The sequence below is a fragment of the Prionailurus bengalensis genome, chromosome B1 (genome assembly GCF_016509475.1).
Source record: "Prionailurus bengalensis isolate Pbe53 chromosome B1, Fcat_Pben_1.1_paternal_pri, whole genome shotgun sequence".
NCBI lineage: Eukaryota > Metazoa > Chordata > Mammalia > Carnivora > Felidae > Prionailurus > Prionailurus bengalensis.
In genome coordinates, this window is record NC_057344.1 from 83,421,853 (window position 1) to 83,447,065 (window position 25,213).

General features: G+C 36.5%; 1 protein-coding gene across 4 annotated transcripts in view; it reads right to left on the minus strand.

The window, feature by feature from the left end:
- Positions 1-482: 482 nt before the first annotated feature.
- Positions 483-25,213, minus strand: part of GAB1 (GRB2 associated binding protein 1) — a 123,895-nt gene continuing 99,164 nt past the window's right edge. For 2 of the 4 annotated variants that reach the window (XM_043568171.1, XM_043568162.1), the window contains 7 exons: positions 24,268-24,353; positions 23,785-24,088; positions 14,748-14,837; positions 12,950-13,043; positions 11,810-11,933; positions 8,033-8,155; positions 483-4,779 (listed from right to left, as the gene is read on the minus strand). In XM_043568171.1, coding sequence (XP_043424106.1) covers positions 4,621-4,779; positions 8,033-8,155; positions 11,810-11,933; positions 12,950-13,043; positions 14,748-14,837; positions 23,785-24,088; positions 24,268-24,353 — 980 coding nt within the window. In that variant the 3' untranslated portion in view covers positions 483-4,620. The remainder of the gene's footprint in view (positions 4,780-8,032; positions 8,156-11,809; positions 11,934-12,949; positions 13,044-14,747; positions 14,838-23,784; positions 24,089-24,267; positions 24,354-25,213) is intronic. The other 2 variants (XM_043568186.1, XM_043568180.1) reach the window with 1 other exon arrangement.

Sequence of the window (25,213 nt, forward strand, 5' to 3'; positions counted from 1 at the left end):
AAAATGAGTGACCCCTATAGACATAGGGCTGGGAAGTGCAGCTGACCCTTGAACAAGACTCAGGGGTACGGACCCCTTGCACAATCAAAAATATGCATGTAACTTTTGATTCCCCTAAAACTTAACTACTAATAACCCACCGTTGACCGAATGTCTTACTGATAATATAAACAATTAACTCCTATTTTGTGTTACATGTACTAGATACCGTATTCTTACAATAAATAAGCTAGAAAAACGTTATTAGGAAAATCATAAGGAAATTACATTTAGAATACTGCTCTGTATTTGCTGAAAAAAATCTGTGAATAAGTGGACTCACACAGTTCAAACCCATGTTGTTCAAGGGACAACATACAGTTAATGGCAGAGTTGGGTTTTTGATTTAGATAAAGACTCTGAGGAAGGGTTAGAAATATAAATTTATATGTCTTTGGTTTACAATCTCAGTATCCAAACTGACTAAAGTCTTGAAACCAAACTGTTTGAAAAGTTTTATTTGGTAGCAGAAAATATCTACAATTGGATCTTTACAAAAGAAGTTGTGCAAGAGGGAAAAATAAACTTATACATAAGATTTTGCTGTTGAAATTTGGGATGATTATCAACAATTGATTCAGATTACAACAACTCACACAAGTCCATGTCTTTCTATGTTAAGAAAGTAGAAGCTACGTTAATCCGTTGACTAAACAGTTTGTTGAGACTCATAACAGACATTATAATGAACCCAAAGAAAGTTATGTCTATGGAAGAGAAGACAAACTAAATTATTTCAAGTTGTAGTAATAAACATATTTAGTCAGAGTAAAAACCAATTATCTCCACAACCCAACAATCAACTTTTCATCTTATCAAGTCCATAATGTCTACATTATTTATATACACCATGGCTTTTCATCTAAGAGCTGTATTTTAAATTACATACAGATTTACATACAACGTATCAGATGTTACTGACAATAAGTCTTACCCTAGGATAGAAGTCTCTCTCCCTGTAATCACTTGATTTGGTCATATGTACAATCCCTGCTATGGAGCTGATTGCTTATCTGACAATAAAGGACAAGACCTACGGGAATGACCCAGGACAGGATTAGGAGGGACAGGCTCACCTCGTTGTCTCTATAACTTTACTGGCTTTGTATTCATTCAAAATACTACTAACCAGTACTTTCAATGGGCCAAAGAAAGAGGCACTAACAGTGTTTGAAAGCATCCAAGAATTATGATCAGTGTCTATAGTACAGGCATAAAGTAGCTAACATTTTAAAAAACATCAAAAATACCGTTTTCACTAAAGGGGGTAAGCAGACAACTTCCTACTAGTAGAAAAAGAAAGACAAACACTGGTGTTCAATTTCCAGTTTAAATGCATTTACGAATACGAAGATTGTGACCCCCATTAATTAAATACAAAGAGTCCAGAAGAAATTGATGCATGACCTTAAGATGCAAGTATAGCAGTATTTCTGTATCAAATTTAGTCTAGGATTAAATACAATGCTACACACACACACACACACACACACACACATTCATAGTACCTTTATGGAATTCTCTAAAATGCTCACAGTAGCTTATATGGTATTGATGAAAATAAAGATGAAACTGTATAAACTAGAGTGTAGATAAAAATCATCTTTTATAGCTTACTAAGTGATACCTTTTGTGGCTTAAGTAGCTTAAATTATTCAAGTTTAAATTTCAATTCTTGAAAGGAGAACTGTGCTTTGGTATTCAAACCTTCATAAGATTTTACAGTTTTTCAAAATAAGGAATAGAAAGTAAGAACATCAAACATGTGGGAGAGAAAGACTTCTGACTTTTGTCACATGATTAACCAGTGGCTTTCAACTCTCACTGGGCCAAAACTCAGCTTTTTGGAGGTGATTAGGGTTTTCAAAAGGTTTGAGTCAAATTAAGTTTTGAAAACTTAATAAAAATGCACATTCTAATGTGTTAAATATCCCCCCCCCTTTTTTTTAAACCATACTGGAGAATGCTTATGTATTAACTTCTACTACCAGAATAATTTATTTTTTTTAAACCTTGGAATATAACTTCAGCTATCTCTAATTAAAGAACCTCCTGAGATGTGTGTTTAAAACCTGCTATTATTTACACTTACTTATGTTTGTGTGAACCCAAATTTTCTTGATAGTATGCAAATAAAATAAGATATAAAAACAAATGGGCTGCTGAGGTTTTCCACCAACTCTATAATGCCAATTACACATTTGTGTTATTCACAAATTCTAGTCCTAGTAATGGACCAAAATAAACTTAAATGTGAACCCAAAATATTTATACTGACAAAACGAACTTTTCAGGCTTTATGTGTTGGGGTTACACAAAATTTTATTCAACAAATGTTTGGAAAATAATGCTCCATAAGAAACTATCTTTTAATCTGTTAATACGATGTATAATGCGATTTCATTTGCTAAAACTGTCTAACACATTTCAGTTATTAGATTACTCTGCACAATGGGAAAAACTTCGACCAATTAGAATGCTGCAGGTCTTCAAAGAGGATAACTTGTAAAAAATTGAAAAACTGCACTAAAAGTCTATTTGCCTTAGAACTCTTCTGATAAGATTCCATTTTTGAATTAATAATATACTTATTGTCTTATAATTCTGAAAATACATTCATCTTCCACATAACACAATTTAGCATCTTCACACATCAACTGTGTTGTGTGTTTTAATGGTTTAGGCACATTTCAGTAACTTTGGATTTTATTTTGTGGTTTCACTACAAAACAGCTTGTGCACACCAAATTCAAACAATCTTTTTTTATTTAAAAATCCATCTGAAAATTCACTTCTGAGTTTTAGTTTTTGTTTAAAAAGAAGCAAACATTTAAAAGCATCAAATGTTACTAGTCTACAATTCATCTTGTTATGAACAATTTTAGTTCGTGGATTGGGGGGAAATAAACCCATTACATTGATTAGGCACAGTACTATGGCCAAAAGACCAGAAATCAGGGCACATCTGTGTGTTCAGGCAACAGTTAGAGGTCTGAATGGAGGGAGTCATGCCTCAGCTGTGGGTACTCTTATCTCTGCCTCCTCCAAAAACTGTTAGTAAGTCCCAAATCAATACGTAAGAGATTGTTTGTAACTTAGTTAAAAAAACAAGCAAACAAACAAATTATACCTGCTTTCTAAATTACACTGCAAAGCCAAAACAGATAAATACAACTGTAGTCTCACTATATATAATTTGTGGTTTTGATATCCGTATCACAGGACCGTATTACAGGTGAGACAGAATTATATAATTCCTCTGGTGATTTCAGACATCTGGTTGGAAGAGGTTCATGACTCTAAGATTTCACATTATAACAACACTCCAAAATTTCTCAAATTAGGGCAGTGAATATAAATCACAGTACAAAATCCTTAATTCTTTTACTGGAAAAGCAACTGGTGCTACATACAAGAATCACTTATAGAACATCTATTTTTTTAAAAAAATGTAGATATAAAATATTAATTGCATAGGGATTTAAATATAAGGCCAAGAAGAATATTAAGTAAAGTTAAAAAAATCATAGAAAGGGCACTATGGTGTCAAAAGACAGAATTTCATTCTTAGAGTAATAAATCTGAATTACTGTCTAATTAAAAAAAAATCACAGTATGTTGCTATAACTAACAGTGAATGTTTCCTTAAGTCCAAATTGGAAACCAATATTAGGACTAACAAGAACACAACTAAAGCTCATTGTCTAAACCTGATCAGTGTATTAGCACATCAGTGCCTGGTACGTACCTGGTTATATAATCTATCTTTGCAAATAATGTAAAGTTTAATACATGTTAACAAGTGTGAGAGCACATCATCACTGCATGCCGGTAAGTGATCTGTAGGCTTACTTGATAGTGTAATTATTCAGTCTTCCCAAGGTGCAAGATCCCACCTGGCAGAATCTTCACTCAATGAACCAAAAACACTGTAATTAACAAAATATAATAAAGTTCCACCATTGAAAACTAAATGTACATGAACCAGAGAATTAGTTCCTGACACCAGTACATATATTATCCTCAGCACTTTGGAACGCAGTGAATGACGAGCCCGTCTATACTGTGTAGTTTAGGCTAATGGCTATCACCTGATGTTTCAGGTAGACAGGTAAATTGTAAATCTACTTCTCATTTTAATGTTGTTAGAGTGCAGTTTAAAGAGCAATTTCCAAATCTAAAAGTAGCTTAGTTAACTTAGTATTGTTATATAGAGTAGTGTGAGGAAAAACAAGAACTCCCAAAGGAATTATGTTAAGGAACATTTGGGAATACCCAAACCAACGTTTTAAATGAAAAAGTGCATAAATACAGTAATACTACAAGTGTGTTAACTATGGAACAAATGTTTCTCTGGGAGCTAAACAATAGTATTTTCCCACATTATTTACATGTTATGGATTGTTGAGATACCACAAAGCACCATTTACAGTCTAAATTGCTTGATTATGTGTGAAAAGTCCTCTGACTTCAATTCTACCCAGTTGAGGATCTACCTAGAATAGAAGTGTCAGGTCATCTCAGACAGGATTTATGTTTACAATTCAGTTCTCGTTATTCAGAAACAGCGAAGCAATATTTTCATTTCACATTCTTGGCTGGTGTTTCAGATTCTGTGGACTGTCTCCCATCTGTCCAGGCTTCCCGAGTGCTCTTTAGAGCCAGAGTCTTCTGTTGGTCAACCACAACATAATCTACTCTCTCATCAGCTACACTGCTGCCTGAGCCACTGCTCTTTTGCTAAAAAGCAAAGAAAGAAAACCATAAAACCCCACGTATAAGAGAGTTCTTCTTGGTGAAATTTAGCCTTAAAACATAGACACTCATGCACTGTGAATAACTCTTGAAGTTCTACTGGGTCACATACATACAAAAATAACATTACTTCAATTTAACAATGTTGTTTTTCTCCTCACTGTACACTGTTTTCCCCTTAAATTTAAAATCACTGTATGTGGGGTACCTGGGTGGCGCAGTCGGTTAAGCGTCCGACTTCAGCCAGGTCACGATCTCACGGTCTGTGAGTTCGAGCCCCGCGTCAGGCTCTGGGCTGATGGCTCGGAGCCTGGAGCCTGTTTCCGATTCTGTGTCTCCCTCTCTCTCTGCCCCTCCCCCGTTCATGCTCTGTCTCTCTCTGTCCCAAAAATAAATAAATGTTGAAAAAAAAAATTAAAAAAAAATAAAATCACTGTATGTTAAGAATTTAGATGAATGCTCCCAACACAGATGAAATTCTTTTTTTTTTTTAATTTTTTTTTTCAACGTTTTTATTTATTTTTGGGACAGAGAGAGACAGAGCATGAACGGGGGAGGGGCAGAGAGAGAGGGAGACACAGAATCGGAAACAGGCTCCAGGCTCTGAGCCATCAGCCCAGAACACAGATGAAATTCTTATAAAATAAGGATCACAGACACTTGGTTCATCTTAAGATACACAGCTTGCTTCTCCCTTTAGCTTAACCTTGACCTTTTCAAATCCTCAGAACATGTACCAGTGTTGACTTGCAGAGCCGAGAAATGTTTTTTGAAAAACAGTATTTCAAGAATGGCAAACTACATAGGATGACACGACCTCTTATTCTAAAATACAAGTAGATACTAACTAACTTAAAACAAATATAATTATTGGGGCACCTGGTTGGCTCAGTTGCTTAAAGCACCAGACTTCAGCTCAGGTCATGATCTCATGGTTTGTGGGTTCGAGTCCCATGTCGGGCTCTGTGCTGACAGCTCAGAGCCTGGAGCCTGCTTCGGATTCTGTGTCTCCCTCTCTCTCTACTCCTCCCCTGCTTGTGCTCTTGTCTCTCTCTCTCTCTCTCTCAAAAAATAAACAAACATTAAAAAAAATTTTTTTTGAACATTTATTTTTGAGAGACAGAGTGTGAGCGGGGGAGGGGCAGAGAGACAGACACAGAATCTGAAGCAGGCTCCAGGCTCTGAGCTGTCAGCACAGATCCCGACGCGGGGTTCGAACCCACAGACGGTGAGATCTTGCCCAGAGCCAAAGTCAGACGCTTGACTGACTGAGCCACCCAGGCGTCCCCAAACAGAATTATTAATGCATTGCTGGTCTCTCTAGAAAGTAAGAGAAATACCCAATGTGTGAGGGAAACAGGGCATGAAGAGCTGTTCAATGTAAACTTTACAGGAACTGTGGTCTTCAGATGAATGTCAATCTCAGCAATGCAATCAGGAGGCCTGCAGTGGGAGGGTGTGTCGAATCTGAGGCTATCCTGTTAAGCTAGGGACCAATGAAACAAACTGAGGTGGTCCTATAGTTGTAGCACATTGCTTCCCAGCAGAAGAAAATGTAAATCTATTCTGAAGGAAACTGAAGTCTGCAGGATTCTCAGATAGACTCAGCAAAATTAATTTGCAAAAAAATGTATAAAACATGGAAGGAAACAAGCCATCAACAGTGTGAGCACAAACAATAAACAGATTCAGACCTCCAAGGACTTCAGATATTGAAATGATTGCATAAACAGAATAAATTATGTGTGTATAAAATCTTCAAAGGAATTAAAAAATAAAACTAAATAAAAGGAATAAAATATCATGAAAGAAATAAGCTATTCAAAACAGCTATGCATATTTGAAACAAAAGAGCAAAACTCCATGTTAGAACTAAAAATAATTGAAATTAAAAATTAAACAATGGGTTAAACAGAATAATTGAGAATTAGTGTACCTGGTGATAGAACTAAAGAAATAATCCAAGTAAGAACAAAGAGATGAATAAAGAGAAAATATGAAAAAGTGAAAAGAGGCACAGAAAATAGAATATGTTCTGACTAATCTTTAATAAGAAACCTCAAATGAGAGGATAAAAGGAAGAGTGGAAAAGCTATATATTTAAAGAGATGATTGGGACTTTGCCAGAACTGATAAAAAATACAAATCCAGAAATAAGAACAGCACAACTTCCATCAAGCATGATAGATAAAAAGAAATCTACGTCTAGCTGTCTAGACACACTGTAGTAAACCTGCAGAATACCAAAGATACAGAAAAGATGTTAACATCAGCCAGACAGAAAAGACAAATTATCTATAGAGTAACTGTAACTAGATTGACAACATACTTTTCAGTAGGAACAATGGAAGCCAGATGATAGTGAATAGTATCTTCCATGTGTCGAAAGAAGTATATTGCCAATCAAGAACTGTGAATGCAAAAAAACTCTTTTTCAAAAATGAGGGCACAATATAGACATTTCCCTCAAACAAAAATTGCAAGAATTTACTACTAACAGACCTCCACAAGAGGAACTTCTAAAGAATGTATTTCAGGAGGAAGAAAAAATGATTATGACAGGAAAGACTGAGGAACAAGATGGAATGATAAGAAAGGGAAGGTGGTAAATATGTAGGACAATGTTAAGTAAGCACTACCTATATAATAAGAATACTACTGGGGCGCCCGGGTGGCTCAGTTGGTTAAGCGTCCTGTGACTCAGGTCATGATCTCGCCGTCAGTGAGTTTGAACCTCGTGTCGCACTCTGCTGACAGCTCAGAGCCTGGAGCCTACTTCAGATTCTGTGTCTCCCTCCCTCTCTGCCCTTCCCTGCTCACACTCTGTCTCTCTCTGTCTCAAAAATAAATAAACATTAAAAAAAAAACAACCCAGAATACTACTAATGTGTAATTTGTGGTTTAACAAAAGTAAAAAACCAAAACTTTGGACAAAAATAGCATGTAAATCAAAAGGGGAATAATGTGAGCTAACACTGGAAAGAGAATGAAGACAAGATTTTGTTAAGTAGGCATTTCAACAGTAACCACTAAAAGAGGAGAACGTGTATAATTTCTATTATACACCATTAGGGATTACTCTCCATGACTTTGTTAATTGTGACTTATGAAACAATATTAAGTAATAGACTTTACTAAATTTAAATTAAACATACTAATAAAATTTCCCCAAAGGAAACATGATTCTTTGGCTTTAAGAGGTGAGCTAATTTTGTCTATAGAATGAGATTTCACTTACCTTACGTGGTGGTGTGGATTTCCCAGAATCTAAATCCAGATCTAGGTATTCTACTTGTTTGTCTCCTTTGGGCTTGACCATAGGACTGCTTCTCCCATCAAGGCTGTTACTGCCAAAAAGATTCTGAAAATGGTGATACAATGAAATCTACTATTGAACATCCACGAGACCTGTTGCTTATTTTGTCTGCCATCTACCAAAGCCAAAATATTTATTTTAAGAGGCTATGGTTTAATAAAAAAAAAATGTCTTCTGAGAAAATTAAATCTGCTTTTAGGATTGGAGGAACATATGTGATATAACAGAACTGATTACAACTAGGCTTTAGAGTAAGCTAAACATGGTTTCAAGAGTCAAACTGGGTTCAAACTAAGACCAAAACATCAAGCTAGAGTTGGCTGCAATAGCTCCAACTGAACATTATTTAAATGATATCTTTACTCGATTATATTTTTAAACTACTGGATCCTTTCACTCCTTGCTTTCTAATTAAAATTTTTAAAACGTTCTGTATTTTAAGACTTTCACGCTAAAATTTAGCTTAGAATATGTATGTTAACTAAAGCCTACAAACAATGACTGCACTGGCAAAGTCCGCTTTGTTTCAACCTGGAATTTTTAGCTCTTAATTTCTTCTGTCTTCTCTTTAGCCTTATCCCTTCTGTCCTACTAGGAATTGTACAATACAAGGGTTACTCTCCATAAACAGATAAAGGACAGATAGAGGACAGCAATACATGACAAAAACAAAAAAGCTTAAGGCAGAAAAATGCAAAATCAACAGGATGTTAGGAACTTCAAGATCAATGCTCATAAGAAGGAAAGCATGACACGAACTGACGCCCCTACATATGACCTCTATGTGAATTACGACAGTCCTTCCCAAGGTGTGCCAACAAATGCCTTGTTTCTCTGCCTTGCTGCTTTGAACCTCACCCAGAAATGTTCTGGACTTCTCATAGGCAAGACTATATATTTACTAGCAGCTAGTATTCTTTTGTCTTCTATCACAGAGATAGGAATACTCACATACTTTTGAAGAAAACCTTAACGATGTGATATACTTAAAATTATACTTGTTATGATGAACAAAACAATTTGGAAACTGCATAAACCTGAATCTGCTAATCCTTTTATATATCACTACTCCTTTTGTCTTTGCTCAAGTCACACAGAGTAAGCTGTGATTTAGGAAAAAGATAATTGCTAGAATTTGCAATATTGACTCTATTCCCTCATTTGAAGCAGGGCTGCTGACAGCCCGTATGAAACATTTTTGTGAATTAGAAAATGGTGCTCCTTCCTGTGGGGCTACCCAGCTCTGTGCCAGGGCCCACAGCTTAGTGAGCAGGACATGGTCTGAACTGCATGTACTCATGAATGCAGTACTATGCAGTCTACTCGACACATTACATACTGTGTGTAATGTGAGCAAGCAACCTGCATGCTGGAATGTGAGGGCTCTATTTGTGGGAACGCAGTTTTATTTTTGAGAGACAGAGAGAGACAGAGCGTGAGCAGGGGAGGGGCAGAGAGAGAGGGAGATACAGAATCTGAAGCAGGCTCCAGGCTCCGAGCTCTAAGCTGTCAGCACAGAGTCCCACATGGGGTTCGAACCCACAAACCATGAGATCATGACCTGAGCTGAAGTCAGACGCTTAACCGACTGAGCCACTCAGGCACCCCTGTGGGAACAGAGTTTTAAACTGAATTTACCAACTACTGGTGATAAAACACTAAAAAAAAATTTTAACAATAACATGTAAGGCACAAAAAAGGTGATGTACAAATAGCCATTCCCCTCTCCCCCCCTTTTTTTTTAATTTATAAAGAAACTAGTTTTTTGGTTTTTTTTCTGAATGACTCTACATTTCATTCTCATATAAAAATATCAAGCAGGGGAGTGGTGTGTGTGTACAATTTTGTATTCAAATGTGACTTGTGAAAGAACCCCTACCTGGAATACCCCTAATTGGAAATGCCTACGGTTGTTCATACTATTGCAAGGCTCGTGAAAGGAACACACGAGCTCATATGATGTACACATTTACTTTCAGTAAGTTGTTCCTACAGAGAAATGTCTCAGGATTGCTGGTTAAACTGTTTTCTGTCTAGCTATTATTAGAATTGGAAATTTTTCATCTTTAAATATTGTTAAAATTTGTGTCCCTGCAAGGCAGTCCATTTGCTTTAGATCTAATTTCAACTACGAACAGCCTGTCTCTGCGTTCTAGCCTTTAACCCAGTATTTTCCCAAAACAGTTTAGAAAAACCCTAAGATTCTAGGAGTTATCATAAATGTTCTGTGAATTAAGAAAAAAGATAACAGTTGTGCTTTGTTTTTCTAAAATTCTTTTTAAAATGTGAAAAGTTATTGAAGGTATTTTTGTTGTTACTGTTGTATAACAATATTCATGTCTTTAATAGTGACGTGTGGTCACTCACATTTTAGGTGTCATATTAAGGGTTCACCTCACGAATGCCTGACTTTGGATCTTTTTATAAATTAACAGGCAGCACCACCAATTCACTGTTTCATTAAACACCGCCTGCTCCATGATCACTAGTATGAGAAATAAGCCATGCTTCAAAACGTCAATGTATAGAATTTAATCTTCATTGTAGGTATAAGCCAGGTTTGATCTGATCCTGTCTCAACTTCTCCAAGACAAATTTTTTTTACTGATCAATCCAGGCACAATGACATCTTGTGAATTTCTATGGTATACCTTTAATGCACTAACTGCTTCAGATTCTGTTTCCTGACAACACAGGGTTGTGAGGAATCTGTTTTTTCCTAAAGTACATTAAAGACGTAAAACATGTCGAGAGAAATGGACTTTGTATTTTGAATCCCTAAAGAGTATTGTTTTAAAGAAAATAAAGCTGGGGAGCCTGGGTGGCTCAGTTGGTTAGGCGACCAACTTAGGCTCAGGTCATGATCTCGCAGTTTGTGAATTCGAGCCCCGCGTTGGGCTCTGTGCTGACAGCTCAGGCATCCCTAAGGGCTTCCTAGGACAGGGCTGCCACACAACCCTGGCTAGACTCTCTCTGGACTTATTTACACGAGAAAGAGATAAATGTCTGTTACTCAGAGGTGAACCTAATCATAACCAATACACTCATCTACTAAAATACAAATAGCAGAGCAAGAATTGAATTTGATTAGAGGGAAAACATAAGCAAAATATTTTTAAAAATTAAAATGGGTTTGTATTCTTAAGTATCTGAAGTATTTTCTGGCAACTATCTAATTTCTGGGGAACGCAGGCTTGCTATGATTATAAAATTCTTGTGCCTTGTGGTAATACAGCCGATATGAAACAAGTTAGGTTTGTAACAGGTCTTTAATCATTAAGCCTTATCTAAGAGTGTATTATTGAAGATTATCAAAAGACCTCCTATAGAAGATCACTTCACTATAAGAGTACCATGAAGAGGTTCTGCAGAACTGCATTATGAAATGCTTCTAGTATATTTTCTTGAACAGTTTCAAAAATCAATTATTTCTCAAAAATAAATATAACTAGAAAGCTTTTATGATTTTTAACTCATTTTTAATCTACTTTATAAATACTGGCATTACACTTTGACCCATTATCGGCTTTAAATTTTACAATGCTATTTTTAAAAAGCATTTTAAAAAGTTGTCTTCTATCCTGTTTCCTTAAGTATATAAAGAAGGATGTAAGGGCCAGATTTAGAGACTGGAAGAAAGGTGCACGACTTGGAAGGGCTGCTCAGGAAGACAGAAGTTAAGGTGCAAATTTTACATACTGAGTCTTCGCTGGATAGGTTTGGGTTCATGGGAACATAATTCTCTTCACTGTCGTGTGAGTCACTGCTTGAAGTTGTGCTATGCACTGAATCCGGTCGGGGAGACAAGGGAAATCTAGAGGAACTAATTAAAGAGATTACCGTTACAAACCTAAACCTTGACAACAATTTCTAAAATCACTTCCAAGATAAACATGAGTGATCGTTTACATTCTTTCACCAACAGTCACTAAAGTTTACAATCATTTATTGTACACATTTATTCATTACAACTTACTGCAAACCCTCAAATGCACACCTAATATTTATAGCTATATTGTAAAAAGTAGGCCTTTGGGCATCAAATTCCTGTGTAAAACAAAATAAGTATTGCTAATGATTTGGGGGACAAGTAGAAAGTCACAGACATGAAAAGGAAGATTTAAGTTTCTATTAAATACAGCTACCTATATGTAAACATAAAACATGAACACATATTTAACGCAAGTTTATAACTTCACATATCTTTTAATTACCTATATATATTTGTTTGTTTATATCTCTGTATAAATACATAATTTAAATATATAAATTTACATTTATAATCTCTGCACCCAATGTTGGCCTTGAACTCACGACCCAGAGATTAAGAATTGCATACTCTTCTGACTGAGCCAGACAGGCACCTCTTCTATGTACATTTTAGCAAATTTTGATTAAATAACCTCTGCCTAGAAACTACCGTATTTGCCAGATCAGTAGTTCTGAGAAATTTCTAGCCTCATGAATGCTTTATACCCTTGAACATTACCAGGAACCCTGAGGAACTTTTTGTTTATATAGGTTGTATCTATTTACTGTATTACAAATAATAGAACATTTTTTTCAAAACCCAGAGTACACAAATACACATTCTATTTATTAGCTGTCTCGGGGATGTGATCATACGTTACGCGGTCCCTAGAAAACTCCAGTGTGCACTCATGAGAGAAGCAGGAGTGGAAAGGCAAATGCCATCTTAGAATCTTAATGAAAATAGTTTTCACCTCACAGAACCCCAAAAAAGGGGGGGGGGGCCCAGACTATACTTTGGGAACCACTGTTTCAGGTATTTTCCATCACAGTGAACAATCAAGCTACACATTTCAAACAAAGACTTACTCTCGAGCAAAACTCCTAGTGATGGGAGATCTAACTGGGGCTTGCAGTTCTTCCCATTCTGGCAAAGGTTTTATTTCTAAAGGTGCTGGCTTGGCTGAAATGAAAGAGAGAAAAAGAGGCTTCAGTATACAGACATTTGAAAAACAAAACAAGATCCTCTATGTCTCTACTTATGTGTTATAGCCAAACACACCTAAGACCAATGGTTTCATACATGAAACGAAGTTCATGGGTGTTAAGTGATTTGCCCAAGGTTACCGAGCTAAACAATTAGTGACAAAAGCTAAATCAGATAATGTTTCACGATTGTTGATTCAAAGTCTAAAGCTCTATTACATCATGTTGCTCCTTAATTTAATATTTTATGAATATAAACTAAAGAAAGGGTAATGTGACCCAATTCCTTAACAGTTAATTGATGTACAGTTTTCATTACTTCCTTCTTTCTTTTTTTTTTAAATAATTTTATTCTCAAGTATGGAGATTTAATCTATGTAAAAACATTTCTATTCAATATTGAAGCATCAGTTGTACAGCTATACGTATGACGTACAAAAAAAGTATTAAATACAAAACTCCAATAAAATCAAAAACTGAAAACAGAATTCACTAAATCTTTTAAATTAATTCAAGCCCAGTCTGAAAACAAATAAAAGAAAGCAATAATATTTTAAGACTCACACTCAGCTGAGAGAAGGCCTAATTAAACAATTACCTTGAATTTTCAGCTTAACTTAACCAACAATATCCTTTATATCAAATTAAATAATAAACACACTAATAATATTCTTATTAGCCTGATTTATAAGTGGTCTTTGTTTATTTACCTCATTATCACAATAGGCAATTACCACGCTAGTGCATACCACAGAGCTCTCATTTTTTTCATGAGAGTGAAACATTTTTCAGAAGAACTAAAACAGTATTACGTGTTAATGCTAATTATATTTTAGGAGATTATTTAAACATATTAGGTAAATATTCCAATTACATTTCATTCTGCCACTCCAAAGAAAAGTTTTCATTTTTCTAGGTTTCCTTCTTCTAGTCTTTGTCCGTATATAGACATACTTTTACTCAACTCGTATTTTTAATCAACTATGTTATAATTACAATCAAACTATAAAATAGGTGGTCATTTTAAAGGGCAATGTCGATTCACTGCGGCTTATAAGTATTTTTGTCTGTTCAACACGAAAAACTCAGTGTGATTTTCTGAAGACTAGATTAAATTTAAATCTTGCTCATCTATACCCTTAAAATGGACCAGCACAGAATACTGTGCTAAGTGAATGTATTTCTTTAACTCCTTATGTTTCACTTTTTTGCAACCCAAAGGCTAATGGCAGTTTAGCAGTCAAATTCTAAATAATGCCATAAAATAATGAATCTATGGAAGTGATTCTGTATTTTGTCTTAGAATAGAATACATACAACACTATATATAAATAAAGGACACATTTGGAACTCACAAGTAGCTAACAAGCTTAAAGAAAACAATGCACTGATGTCTAAAAGGTTAAGAGAATAATGTAAAAGAACAAGACTGAATACCATGTATTATCAAACTTAACATGCTGCTGTTAATGGCATAACAAGTAGACTTACTACGTCTATGGAAAGACAATGGGAAGACACACATTATGGGAAGCATTCACTTTAGAAATAACATGCTAGGAAACTTTATTTACAACAGCGGTAGTATTTAAGTCTCTTCTCCTTTACTTTTTAAGAAAAAACATCACAAAATAAAGAAATTCCCAATGCCCCATCCAGCATGCGGTGCTAAAGTACATACCCTTTCTTCTTGTAGCAAAGTCACCTATGGTTTGTGAATCAGTTCGCTCTAAACCAGGGGGTTTGGGTCTTAAAATTTTAGGACTTTGACCTAATTGGTAAAAAGAAGATGCTCTTAATATAATGTTATTTTTTAATTGGAAAAATGGATTCTGTAAAAAAGCCACAGAGCCCTGAGCAGAAATGTCACACCTCAAAAGCATAAACATAAGTTTCATTGTGGAGAATATTTTAACCTTGCCACACATCACTCATGCTCAGTCCAAGGGAAAGGATGAAGCTGCATGCAACAGGGTAACAAGCAAAGTGTTATAAAAGATGGCAGGGTGTTCGTGGGGTAACCAGCCTGGTTAGTGGTTATCTTTACTTGGGGGAAGGGAGGAAAGCCATGTGCCATGTTACTCTTCTAACGTGCCTTAGAAAACCGGACTAAATAAAAAATTATAAAATACCTCCATCAGACCTCAAGTACATCTTTTCTTTGAAGTCTGATGTCTGATATGAAAGTACTGGGGCATACTTCCCAACAGCATTATTTTCTTAATTTTATTCAGGTGTTTAAACAACCTTAATCTGACTATTCCTTTACCTCTTGACCAAAGCCCTTTGAGAAAAGCAGGTTGATACCATGGTGTTTGCTAGTCCAACATTAAAACCAAGACCGACATTTGTCTCCCCTGGGTATACTGGTAGCTGCCTGGTGACATAATTTTACAAGGATCAGAAGCTAGGTTCTGGAACTGATGACTGTCTAGCTTTGATTTAAGTATTTGAAAGCATAAATTCAGTTGCCATTATTTTCTTTTCATTTACTCTCTGCCACATGTAAGTACTGCTGAAAAGCCTTAGGAAAAGTACAGAGTTAACACCCAGCAGTGGCCTCACTTATTCCCACAGGAAGCTTGGACGCTAGAGCAGCAACATCGTTTAAATCAGTTATTTGATTATTAAATCAGTTATTTGCTCTCTTCTCAGTGGCACGAAATTTACTTCTTTTTTGGCAATTACAAAATTTAGTCGACATCTAATAGATGGCAAAATCAGAATTTGCCGATTAAATGACAATATCTAGTACCTGATCTACCAAAGGCTAAAAGTTTCTGAAAATATGAGTCTCTAGGTTATAAAATAGGAAGAGTTCTCTAATGAGCCAATTTTCTGAGTTAGGTAATTAATACCTTGAGTTTATTCAGAAAGGGGGCAGGCTTAGTTTAAAATGTGAGTGATAAAATTTGAGGCCATGATCCTACCCCTAATGTTGACCTATCCAGGGCCCCCAATGGCAGGTCACTTTCCTAAAACAATGGAGGATGTCAGCTTTTTATAAACTCCCCAAAATAATGTACTTCCCTTCAAAAAAAAAAAAAAAAGTAAGAGGCAGAGGGTAAGGTTTACTACAGAAAAATACACTTATTTTACAGCCGAAAGGCTTTTTACAGATCAAATCCAGCTTCTTCATTTTATGGATGAGATACCCTTAAAGGATGAAAGAGGTTAAGGAAAGAGGTTGCTTGGGTCACAACATTAACTGGAGGCCAAATGAAGGCTTCCCCTAACCTCCCACTGCTGGTGTATGCTCCTGTGCTGTCCACATTGTCTATCCCTTTGGGAAGAGAAAATCCGAAGAAACCAGTGTTTAGAGGTCAGTTTTGAACTGCTAAGTTCAGTTTGAGATCTTACATCTACTTAAAGCCACACATAATTGATTCGTGAGTAATGTGACATTTAATAATTACAAATTGCTTTTCAGAGCAACTTTTGGTTTGGTGGTGTTCACTCAGTGTCTTTTGCTCTGCTCCTTTTCAGCAAGACCCATTTTCATTAGCTCTCAGCCTCCTTCTGAGTTTTCAGTGTGGTTATCTCCCAGTGGTCACCCTCAGCATCTCTCAACTTTGCACCCTCAGTTATGTTCATCTATGTTTACAGTTAAATACTCGAGGTCATGTGACTGCTAAATCCACCTGCCTGTGAACTATCCATTCTTCCATTGTCTGACAAGTCCCCATCGTGATCTTTCTAATACCTGACCCTGAAATGATCATCTCTTCTCCAAACCAATTCTACTTGTTTTTTTTTTAAGTATCTCAAGGGTACTCCTTGGTTTTCTTAATAAAAAATACTGTATTGGAGAGTCTGGGTGGCTCAGTTGATTAAGCGTCCGACTTCAGCTCAGGTCATGATCTCACAGTTCATGGGTTCGAGCTCTTTATCGGGCTCTGTGCTGACAGCTCAGAGCCTGGAGCCTGCTTCAGATTCTGTGTCTCCCTCCTTCTCTGCCCCTCCCCTGCTCGTGATCTGTCTCTGTCTCTCAGCAATAAATAAGTGTTAAAAAAATAAAAAGAAAATATTGTATCAAGTGCGGTTTTAAAAGTGTATTTATAAAATTTACCTGTATTTTCCACTTCATGCAAAGCTTGAGGATGATTTTGGGGCTCAAGTCGCAATGTGGAAATGTGGCAGTGAAGTGTAGTGAGTCACTTAGGCATTTTGTTAGCTTTATTTCTTTACATCCCTCCAAACTCAATTTGACATTCATGTTCCGGAAAGAAATGAACGTCATACCCAAATGAGAGCCCAGTTATTGCTTATGAGGAGAGAAAGGTGAAAACGGATCCAAGGTGTTGGTATGCCTGTCGTGGCCCTGTCTTCTCTACTGTCTACTGGCAAATATTTGAATGTTTCCCTGATTGTTGGAGAAAAGTATGAAATAAGAAGAAATAAGAATAATAAAGTAAAGGCAAAAATAAACCAACTTTGGAGATACATTGATTCTCAAATGCTGAGAGTAAGCAGAGGAACTCATTTGAGCGTTAACTTTTAAATCCAAGGCAGTTTGCAACCTGATTTTAGCTACACTAAATTTGAACAGATAAAGCAACATTATTTCTTTTGCAGACAGCCCTTCACTACTGGCGAAATTCCTACTGGACTTTAACCCTTGAGGGGGTCAATCTCTGGATCATGTGACTTGTTCCCTCATTTGGAGTACAAATTAATAAATCTTCATCTCTGGTTTAGATCTTTCCCTGGAGATCCTAACCTACACCTCTGCACAACTACCCCATATGGATATTCCACCAGCGTTCACACTACATGTTCAAAACGGAATTTAGGGGCGCCTGGGTGGCGCAGTCGGTTAAGCGTCCGACTTCAGCCAGGTCACGATCTCGCGGTCCGTGAGTTCGAGCCCCGCGTCGGGCTCTGGGCTGATGGCTCAGAGCCTGGAGCCTGTTTCTGATTCTGTGTCTCCCTCTCTTTCTGCCCCTCCCCCGTTCATGCTCTGTCTCTCTCTGTCCCAAAAATAAATAAACGTTGAAAAAAACAAAAAAAAATTAAAAAAAAAAAACAAAAAAAACAAAAAACGGAATTTATCCTTTGACTCAGCACCACAAACCTGCTTTGTTTTCTCTATTAGCAGCTGCCATGGCAGATCTCTTAGGAGTCATTCTAGCTTCTACTTTCTCTCTAATCTTTATTCTGTAAGTTTTAATTTATATTTATAATGACAATAGTCTGTTTTCATTTACCTAAGAAAATAAAAAAAACTGCAAGTCTGAAGTCCATTCTTTAAACCTCCCTGTTTTTAAAGTGCATTTCACTTACCTGGTTTGTTTCCCTGAAAGTGATGAGCTCACACTGTATGGCTAAATGCCTTCCACCTATATTCTAAACGCCCTTAAAACTTGTAAAAATCACTTAAGTCCCCAAGTTGAGGGACCATGAGAGCCAGGAAAGGGATTTTGTTATGCCTTTACCCATCTAATCAAACCAAGGCTTTGAGAACCTTGGATTTGGAAAACTGAGCGAAGCACTCTCTGAGGAAGATGCTGAAAAAATGTGATTTTTATAACATTTTAGAGAATACAGGTTTTTTTTCTTTTTTCTATCATATCCTTAAATCTTAAACTGAGCTTTCTAGGGGCTAACCTGATTATGTTACTTGCCTGCATAAAACCCTTTAATGGTGTACCCAGAATAAAGCCCAGACTCATTAGCATGGATTATAACACTCTCAGGATCAGGCACCTGCAAGGCATTTGGCATTCTCTCCTCCATTCATACTTTACTCGCGTCCTCCCTTCCCATCTGATTTCCTCCCTCCCACTCGCGACTCAGCCAGTCCCATCTGTCCTCTTTTAAAGGATCTGGGTATGCCATTTATTCGGACTAAAACAATCTCTGCCATCCTCCCCTCCTCTACCATCGTTTAATTGCCATTCACCCCCTCAGACTTTCCTCAGGGGAGCTTAGATAACAGTGCCAAAAGCTTACCTCAACCACAGTCCTTTCCACGCTAATTATGATAATGTGTTTACTTTTCAACCTCCTCCACTAGACAGTGAGCTTCTTCAGGGAAGCCATTTATACCTTCCTTGTATTAGAAGACCCAAGACCCAGCAAAGACTATATCCTATAATGGCAGGCACGTAAATCTATGTGGATGAACTGCAGTTCTCTTACAGCTGGTGGTGTTTAATCTGATCAACACCATAATTTTTTTGTTGTCCTTTAAATGGAAACTAAGAGCAAATGAATGTTGTTTCAAAAGTTGGTCACCCCAAATATGGTCAAGGAAGTCACACGAGGTCACGTTTCAAATAAGCAGATGCAATCTTTTTTGGAAAGTCCATACACTATCAAGTATTATTTTAATAGGCACTGCTTACATAAATTCAGCACAAAGTAGAACATGTATTTTGTGTATAATTACAGGTTTATCTTAGCCTAAAATATTTACTCTTCTGCAGTTTTATAGATCATTTTGTTTCCATTAGGCATCTTGAAAATTAAGAAAGAAGAAAGATAATTCACAACATTATTATCCTCTGCTAAATTCCAAAAAGTAATCCGGGTAGTATCGTGAAAAACTTTTACACCTGTTTTAATAGTCTCATTGTATGAAGAGGAATATAATAATGATCCTTATATATTGGAAGGTAAAGAATTTTCAGGAAAAAAAAAACCCTGCATGTAAAAGTTATGCTATAAAAATGCACTCCATTGTTCTAAAAAGTGTGTATTTATTTAAGTCATCTCTATACCTAATGTGGGACTCAAATTCATGACCCCAAAATCAAGGCTCTCATGCTGTTCTGACTGAGCCAGCAAGGCTCTCCAAAAATGTACTCCATTCTCATTTCTTTTAAATTCTAACTCTAAACCAAAAATCTGACTTGAGATTCAAACTTAATACTTGTTTATTAAAAATCTAGTTTTATTTACTAGTATCATTCATCCAACTCCCAAACATTTATTATAGTATAAAAGTAGTTTTTAAAGAGCATGTTGGGGCACCTGGGTGGCTCAGTCAGTTAAGCATCCAGCTCTTGATTTCAGCTCAGGTCATGAGATCGAGCCCCGAGTCAGGCTCCATGTTCAGCATGGAGCCTGCTTGGGATCCTCTCTCTTCCTCTCTCTGCCCCTCCCTCAGCTCATGCTCAAGTTCACTCGGTCTCTAAACAGAGTGAATAAATAAATACATAAACAGTATGTTAATTTTTAGTCACAGTCAAAAACTTTAAAAGATCTCTTGAAAAAACATTTAGAGCCCATATGTCAACTGTGCCAAAAAGACCCATCTAGGGAAGATCCTTGGGACTCGTCTTCTGGATCTGGACTGGTCTTCACCTATACTGAGGTGAAGACCTGAAGATACTCTAATCAGACTAATGTACAAAAATACCAGAAATAAATCAAAATCAATACAATAACTAATGGTCAGAACTACTGCAGAAAGCCATGGATGGACAAAGCTGAAGAAAACAAACTATAAAGATAGCATCTGAGGCTCAAATGGCTGCCGTGTCATGTTAGAAGGAGACTGGATGGAAGTAGGGGGGACCTAGGTCAGTGCAGTGATTAAATATGGTAGGTTCATGTAATGATTTACTTTAAGAGAAGCCACAATAAATACAGAAATTTCTAAAACTTCATAAACTTGATTTTCAAGTAAAATATAAATTTTAGTTGAAGCAATCAAAACAATTTGCTCTGCATTTACAATGACTCATATGATCTTCTATATTTAATACAATCTATGTAAATTATGCTTTTTCTCCTCTATTAATATACCCAAAACTTGGTTCAAAACAAATACTATCATGACAGAAATAGTATGGCTGAAAATATAGCTACCACAAGTTGGGTGACGGGCAAAGGGTCCATGAAAATACATTAAACATAAATGTTAAGAACATCTATGTATTTCTGAAGCTTCAGTTACTCAGAAGTATTTGAAAACGTTATCTGAACTGCTAACTACAGCAGCTGACATCTATATTTGGGGTTATAAACAAGGCCAGAATGTCACTCATTTGTTGCAGACTCTTCTAAAGAAGACAATCACAGAAATTGGTTATATTGGGTGTTGAAGCAGTTATATTGGGCTTTGAAACGAATCAAGCCATATTTGATAGAATTCGGTTTGCTAATTATGAAGTTTAGTTAATAAGAGATACTAGAACAATAGATTGAGACATGCATCTGATGTCACAAAATGTGAAAGTAAAACAGACTCATCTGCTGCTATGCATGAGAAGAATTTCATGAGAAGAAGAACAAAAAAGACATTTGTTTTACAGCTTAAGTTTTTAAAGACAAACTGCTCCAAGATCTTTACTTGGGTTTTAAAATATATTTTTCTTGAATCGCTTTAACTTTCTAAAGTGAGTTGACAAACTGCCAAGTTAAATAGTCTCTCATGCTTCCTTTCTTGTATATTTATTTAAAAAGTAGAATAGTACTAACGAAAAGCAAAACCTTATTTTTTTTTAAATTACTATGATTTTAGTAATCTCTTTACTGTTTTGCTAAACCAATTCTTCTTGATTTTGCCTAAACTATATATTTTATTCTGGGTGCTTTCTCAGTTCATTTTGTATCTAAGCATAGATACCAAATAAGCAACTGGCCAATGAACTCAGGATTGTCTCTCAATAGTTCACTTAACTTTTAAGACTGAAAACAACCTCCAGAAGTAACTAAGAACCTACTTTGTTCTGTTCTACTATAAAGTCACTTCAGGTTGGTTTAGAGTACTGGGGCAATTAATCTCTAATGTACTTAGAATATACTGTACTTTCACCATATAAATAGGGAGGTATAATTATACATATATGTAATATAAATGATACATAGCATACATGCCATATTATGATATATACATAGGATAATACATATTATAAAATGGGGTACACGAGCTGTCAGACCTAGAGAATACTAAAAGATCTTAAAACTTTTCTAACATATAAATAACGGGATCTTTTGCATATTGTATGCAAAGAAGAAAATGACTAAAAATGTCTAAATAGATTTAAAGACAAATGAGGACAAAGAGAAGCAAAAGGAAAAGTTGTCAAATAAAAAGCCTGTGATGCTCACACCCTTTCTAAGGTAACTATTCCTGACTATGGCCCTGCTGCTGGGCTGTCTGGGTGGCTGTGGGTGTTGCGCATGGTTATCTTTCCAGCTGTGAGACCAAAGGTGGGCAGCTGACCAGTGGCAGCCAGTCTATGGGCTGGCCTGCAATTAATCACATGGTCTGGTGTGAAAAGACAAATAACAGGAATCGGATTATCTATGAGCACTCTACAGTGAGTGAATAATGATCAAGGCAATTAGCAGCAGATGTGGAAGCTGCAAGGGCACTAAAAAGGGGCCCTGAGGCAGAACCAAGGCCACAGAGGGGCACTGTAGGCCAAAGCTCTAGGAAAGCAAAAAATTGTGCAGAGGATATAGAACAGGAAACAGAAAAGAAGGAAATAATGTGAGATAGAACAAAGCAGATGCAAAGACTTCCCAGAGGACAGAAATGCAGACAGCAGGACAAAGGGACAGTCCCCTGGGAGTGCCTCTGTTTCCAGTAACTTTCTCATTTCAGCACAGGACCATCCTTACTTACTTAAAGGCAAAATAAAACAAAACTCAGTTTCTTCGTATACCCTGAGTGAGTCTCACACTCTGTTCCCCACAATTGGAACTTAATTAGAATTATTATTAATGATCTAAACCCAGGTTAATGAGAAATTTACACAAATATTACATGCTCTTAAAAAGCTATATACAGCACATGAGACTTTTCAAATGTGCTGAATTCCCCAGAAATGGTGCCAACTTATCACAGAGCCAATATACTAACTTACTTCGTTGTCAAGATTAAATCACACTAACAGCATGCTGCAGCACTGCTAGTTGTCTGGGTTTTAACCACTCAAACCCAAAACCTGGGTATGTATTACCAGTTTGAGAATTTTCTTTTATATTGAGTTCTTAGCAAACCATGCTACCTTAGAATTTTATGTTACTTAGGAGGGCCAGTGTGAAAGAACAGACTAGAAGCATTTATAATAACCCAGCAAAGGCAGAATAATTTTTAAGAAGTTGTCATATGGACTGGAAAAAATTGTGCAAGCAACCTCACTATTCTTAAACAATTTTAGCAAATGCACTAATAATCTCAAATCTGATTTGATATTCTATATTCCGGAGAAGAGGTTACAAAACAGCAGTCAAAGACCAATCTAGCCTATAGAAGTGTTTGGTTTGGTCTGCAATGTTTTTACTTGGTTGTTTTTAAATTAAACTAGCTGATCGAACTCCAAAATCAAAAGATAATACTTATATGTAAGTGCTGAAATTTTTGGCTTCTTTTGATACATCAGATGATTTGCCCATATGGGCCCGTATTATTTTCACAAGTCAACAAAGGATTATAGCCAAGGAGTTAGTTATTCCATTTAGAATGGACAAGTGCATTTCAGTTTCTCCTAATTTTCTCCTGTAGCTTGCCAAACCTTGTGAGTATTTCAGTTTGTAACCTCTGCTCTAGAGACAGGAGGCAGAAATCTCACCTGGGCCATCAACATACAACAATTATTAATCTACAAATAGCAACACCGCACATGAACAGATTGATAACTAAGGTACTATGAAATACTTCAGAATTTCTAGTCCCAATTCCATTTTGGATTTAACGACAGTTAAGTGCAGATCTAAGCTGGCAGTGCCTGGCCCTTTCACTATGCCAAGGCCCTTCTTACCTTTTCTGTCGGGCTTGAGGTTCCTATCCACGGGGGGTGGTTCACAGTCTGCAACAGGAACTGGCCTTCGGGGAGGGGTCTTTGGGCTGGACCGGAAGCCCATATGAGCTGGAGGAGGAACTTGCATTCCAAACGAAGAAAAATCAAATGTTCCCGGAGTCATTGGCACATAATTTGCTTCCTGAATTGGTTCCGTAAAACTGCTGGAATGTTGTCGTGGAGGAGAATTGGGATTCATTGGGACATAATTTTCATCCAGTTCTTCACTTGATACACTTCCCACTGTCAATATATTTTTGATTTTCTAAAACACACATACATTAAACAAAAACTATTATCAAACAGGAAAACACAGTTGTAAGTCACACCTATTCATATGGATCTGAAAGGACTTTTATTTCATGATCTCATTTAGTTTCAGGGCACTAAGTGTGAAGATCCTGACAATGAAACACACTTGATACCAAGGTCAGTTATACTTACAAAGTGGTTATGGAAGCCTTCAAGTGAACTAGATCTGTCACTTGGAAATGTTCGTGGAATATCATAGCAGTCTTGAGAACTAGCATCTAAAATAGAAAACAAACTATAAGCATTTCTTCCCATCTTTGCCATCTCTTAGGATTCTCAGAATGATCTGTTCTCTTTCTTTACACGCATGCATGCAGGTAAGCATGCACATGCGCAGATTTTTAAAAAGATGCTCACAGAACAGTATCTTGAATGGGCACATTAAACCACCAGAAAACAGACACTCACTGATATGCTAACCAGTACCAGCATTTGATTATGGCAATGAATGACTGTCTAAGTCTGGGATGAGATGGGTATTTAATGACGGAGAAAAGAAATACTTCTATTTTCCCATCTTTTGCACCACGTTGGGCCTAACTTATATCTCAGTAACCTATAATTAGATTACAGAGCTACTTCAAGTAGGGAATTAAAAACTGGTATTGAATGGCCAAATAAAAGTATCCATATTAGTACTATTCACGATGCATTAAATCTTCATTTTCTTTAGGACAGGTGGATAACTACCACAAAACACAGAAACGTTAGCACATAGTTTATAGGGTATGTGCCTCTTAAACTCTGGCCTTCTATTTTTTAGGACTTTAAGAACCTCAGATTGGAACCCAGACTGAATTTTTCCCCTCTCAAAGTCTGTAATTTTTGGCAGGCTCTAGGAGATGGTATAGGACTCAGTGAAGTGGCTAGGGTAAGGGGAGAGAAGATTCAGAGCTTTAAAAATAAATAAAACCAAACAAACAACTGATTAGGACTGAGTATACTCGTTGGGTACAATGTATAAATTGCTTATCGAGGAAGGAAGGAAACGGAGCCCAACAGATGTGACGCGGAAGCAGCTATGATGGCACACAAATACAGGAAAGGGATGACTCGGAGAGGCTTTGTGGCTGGTCCT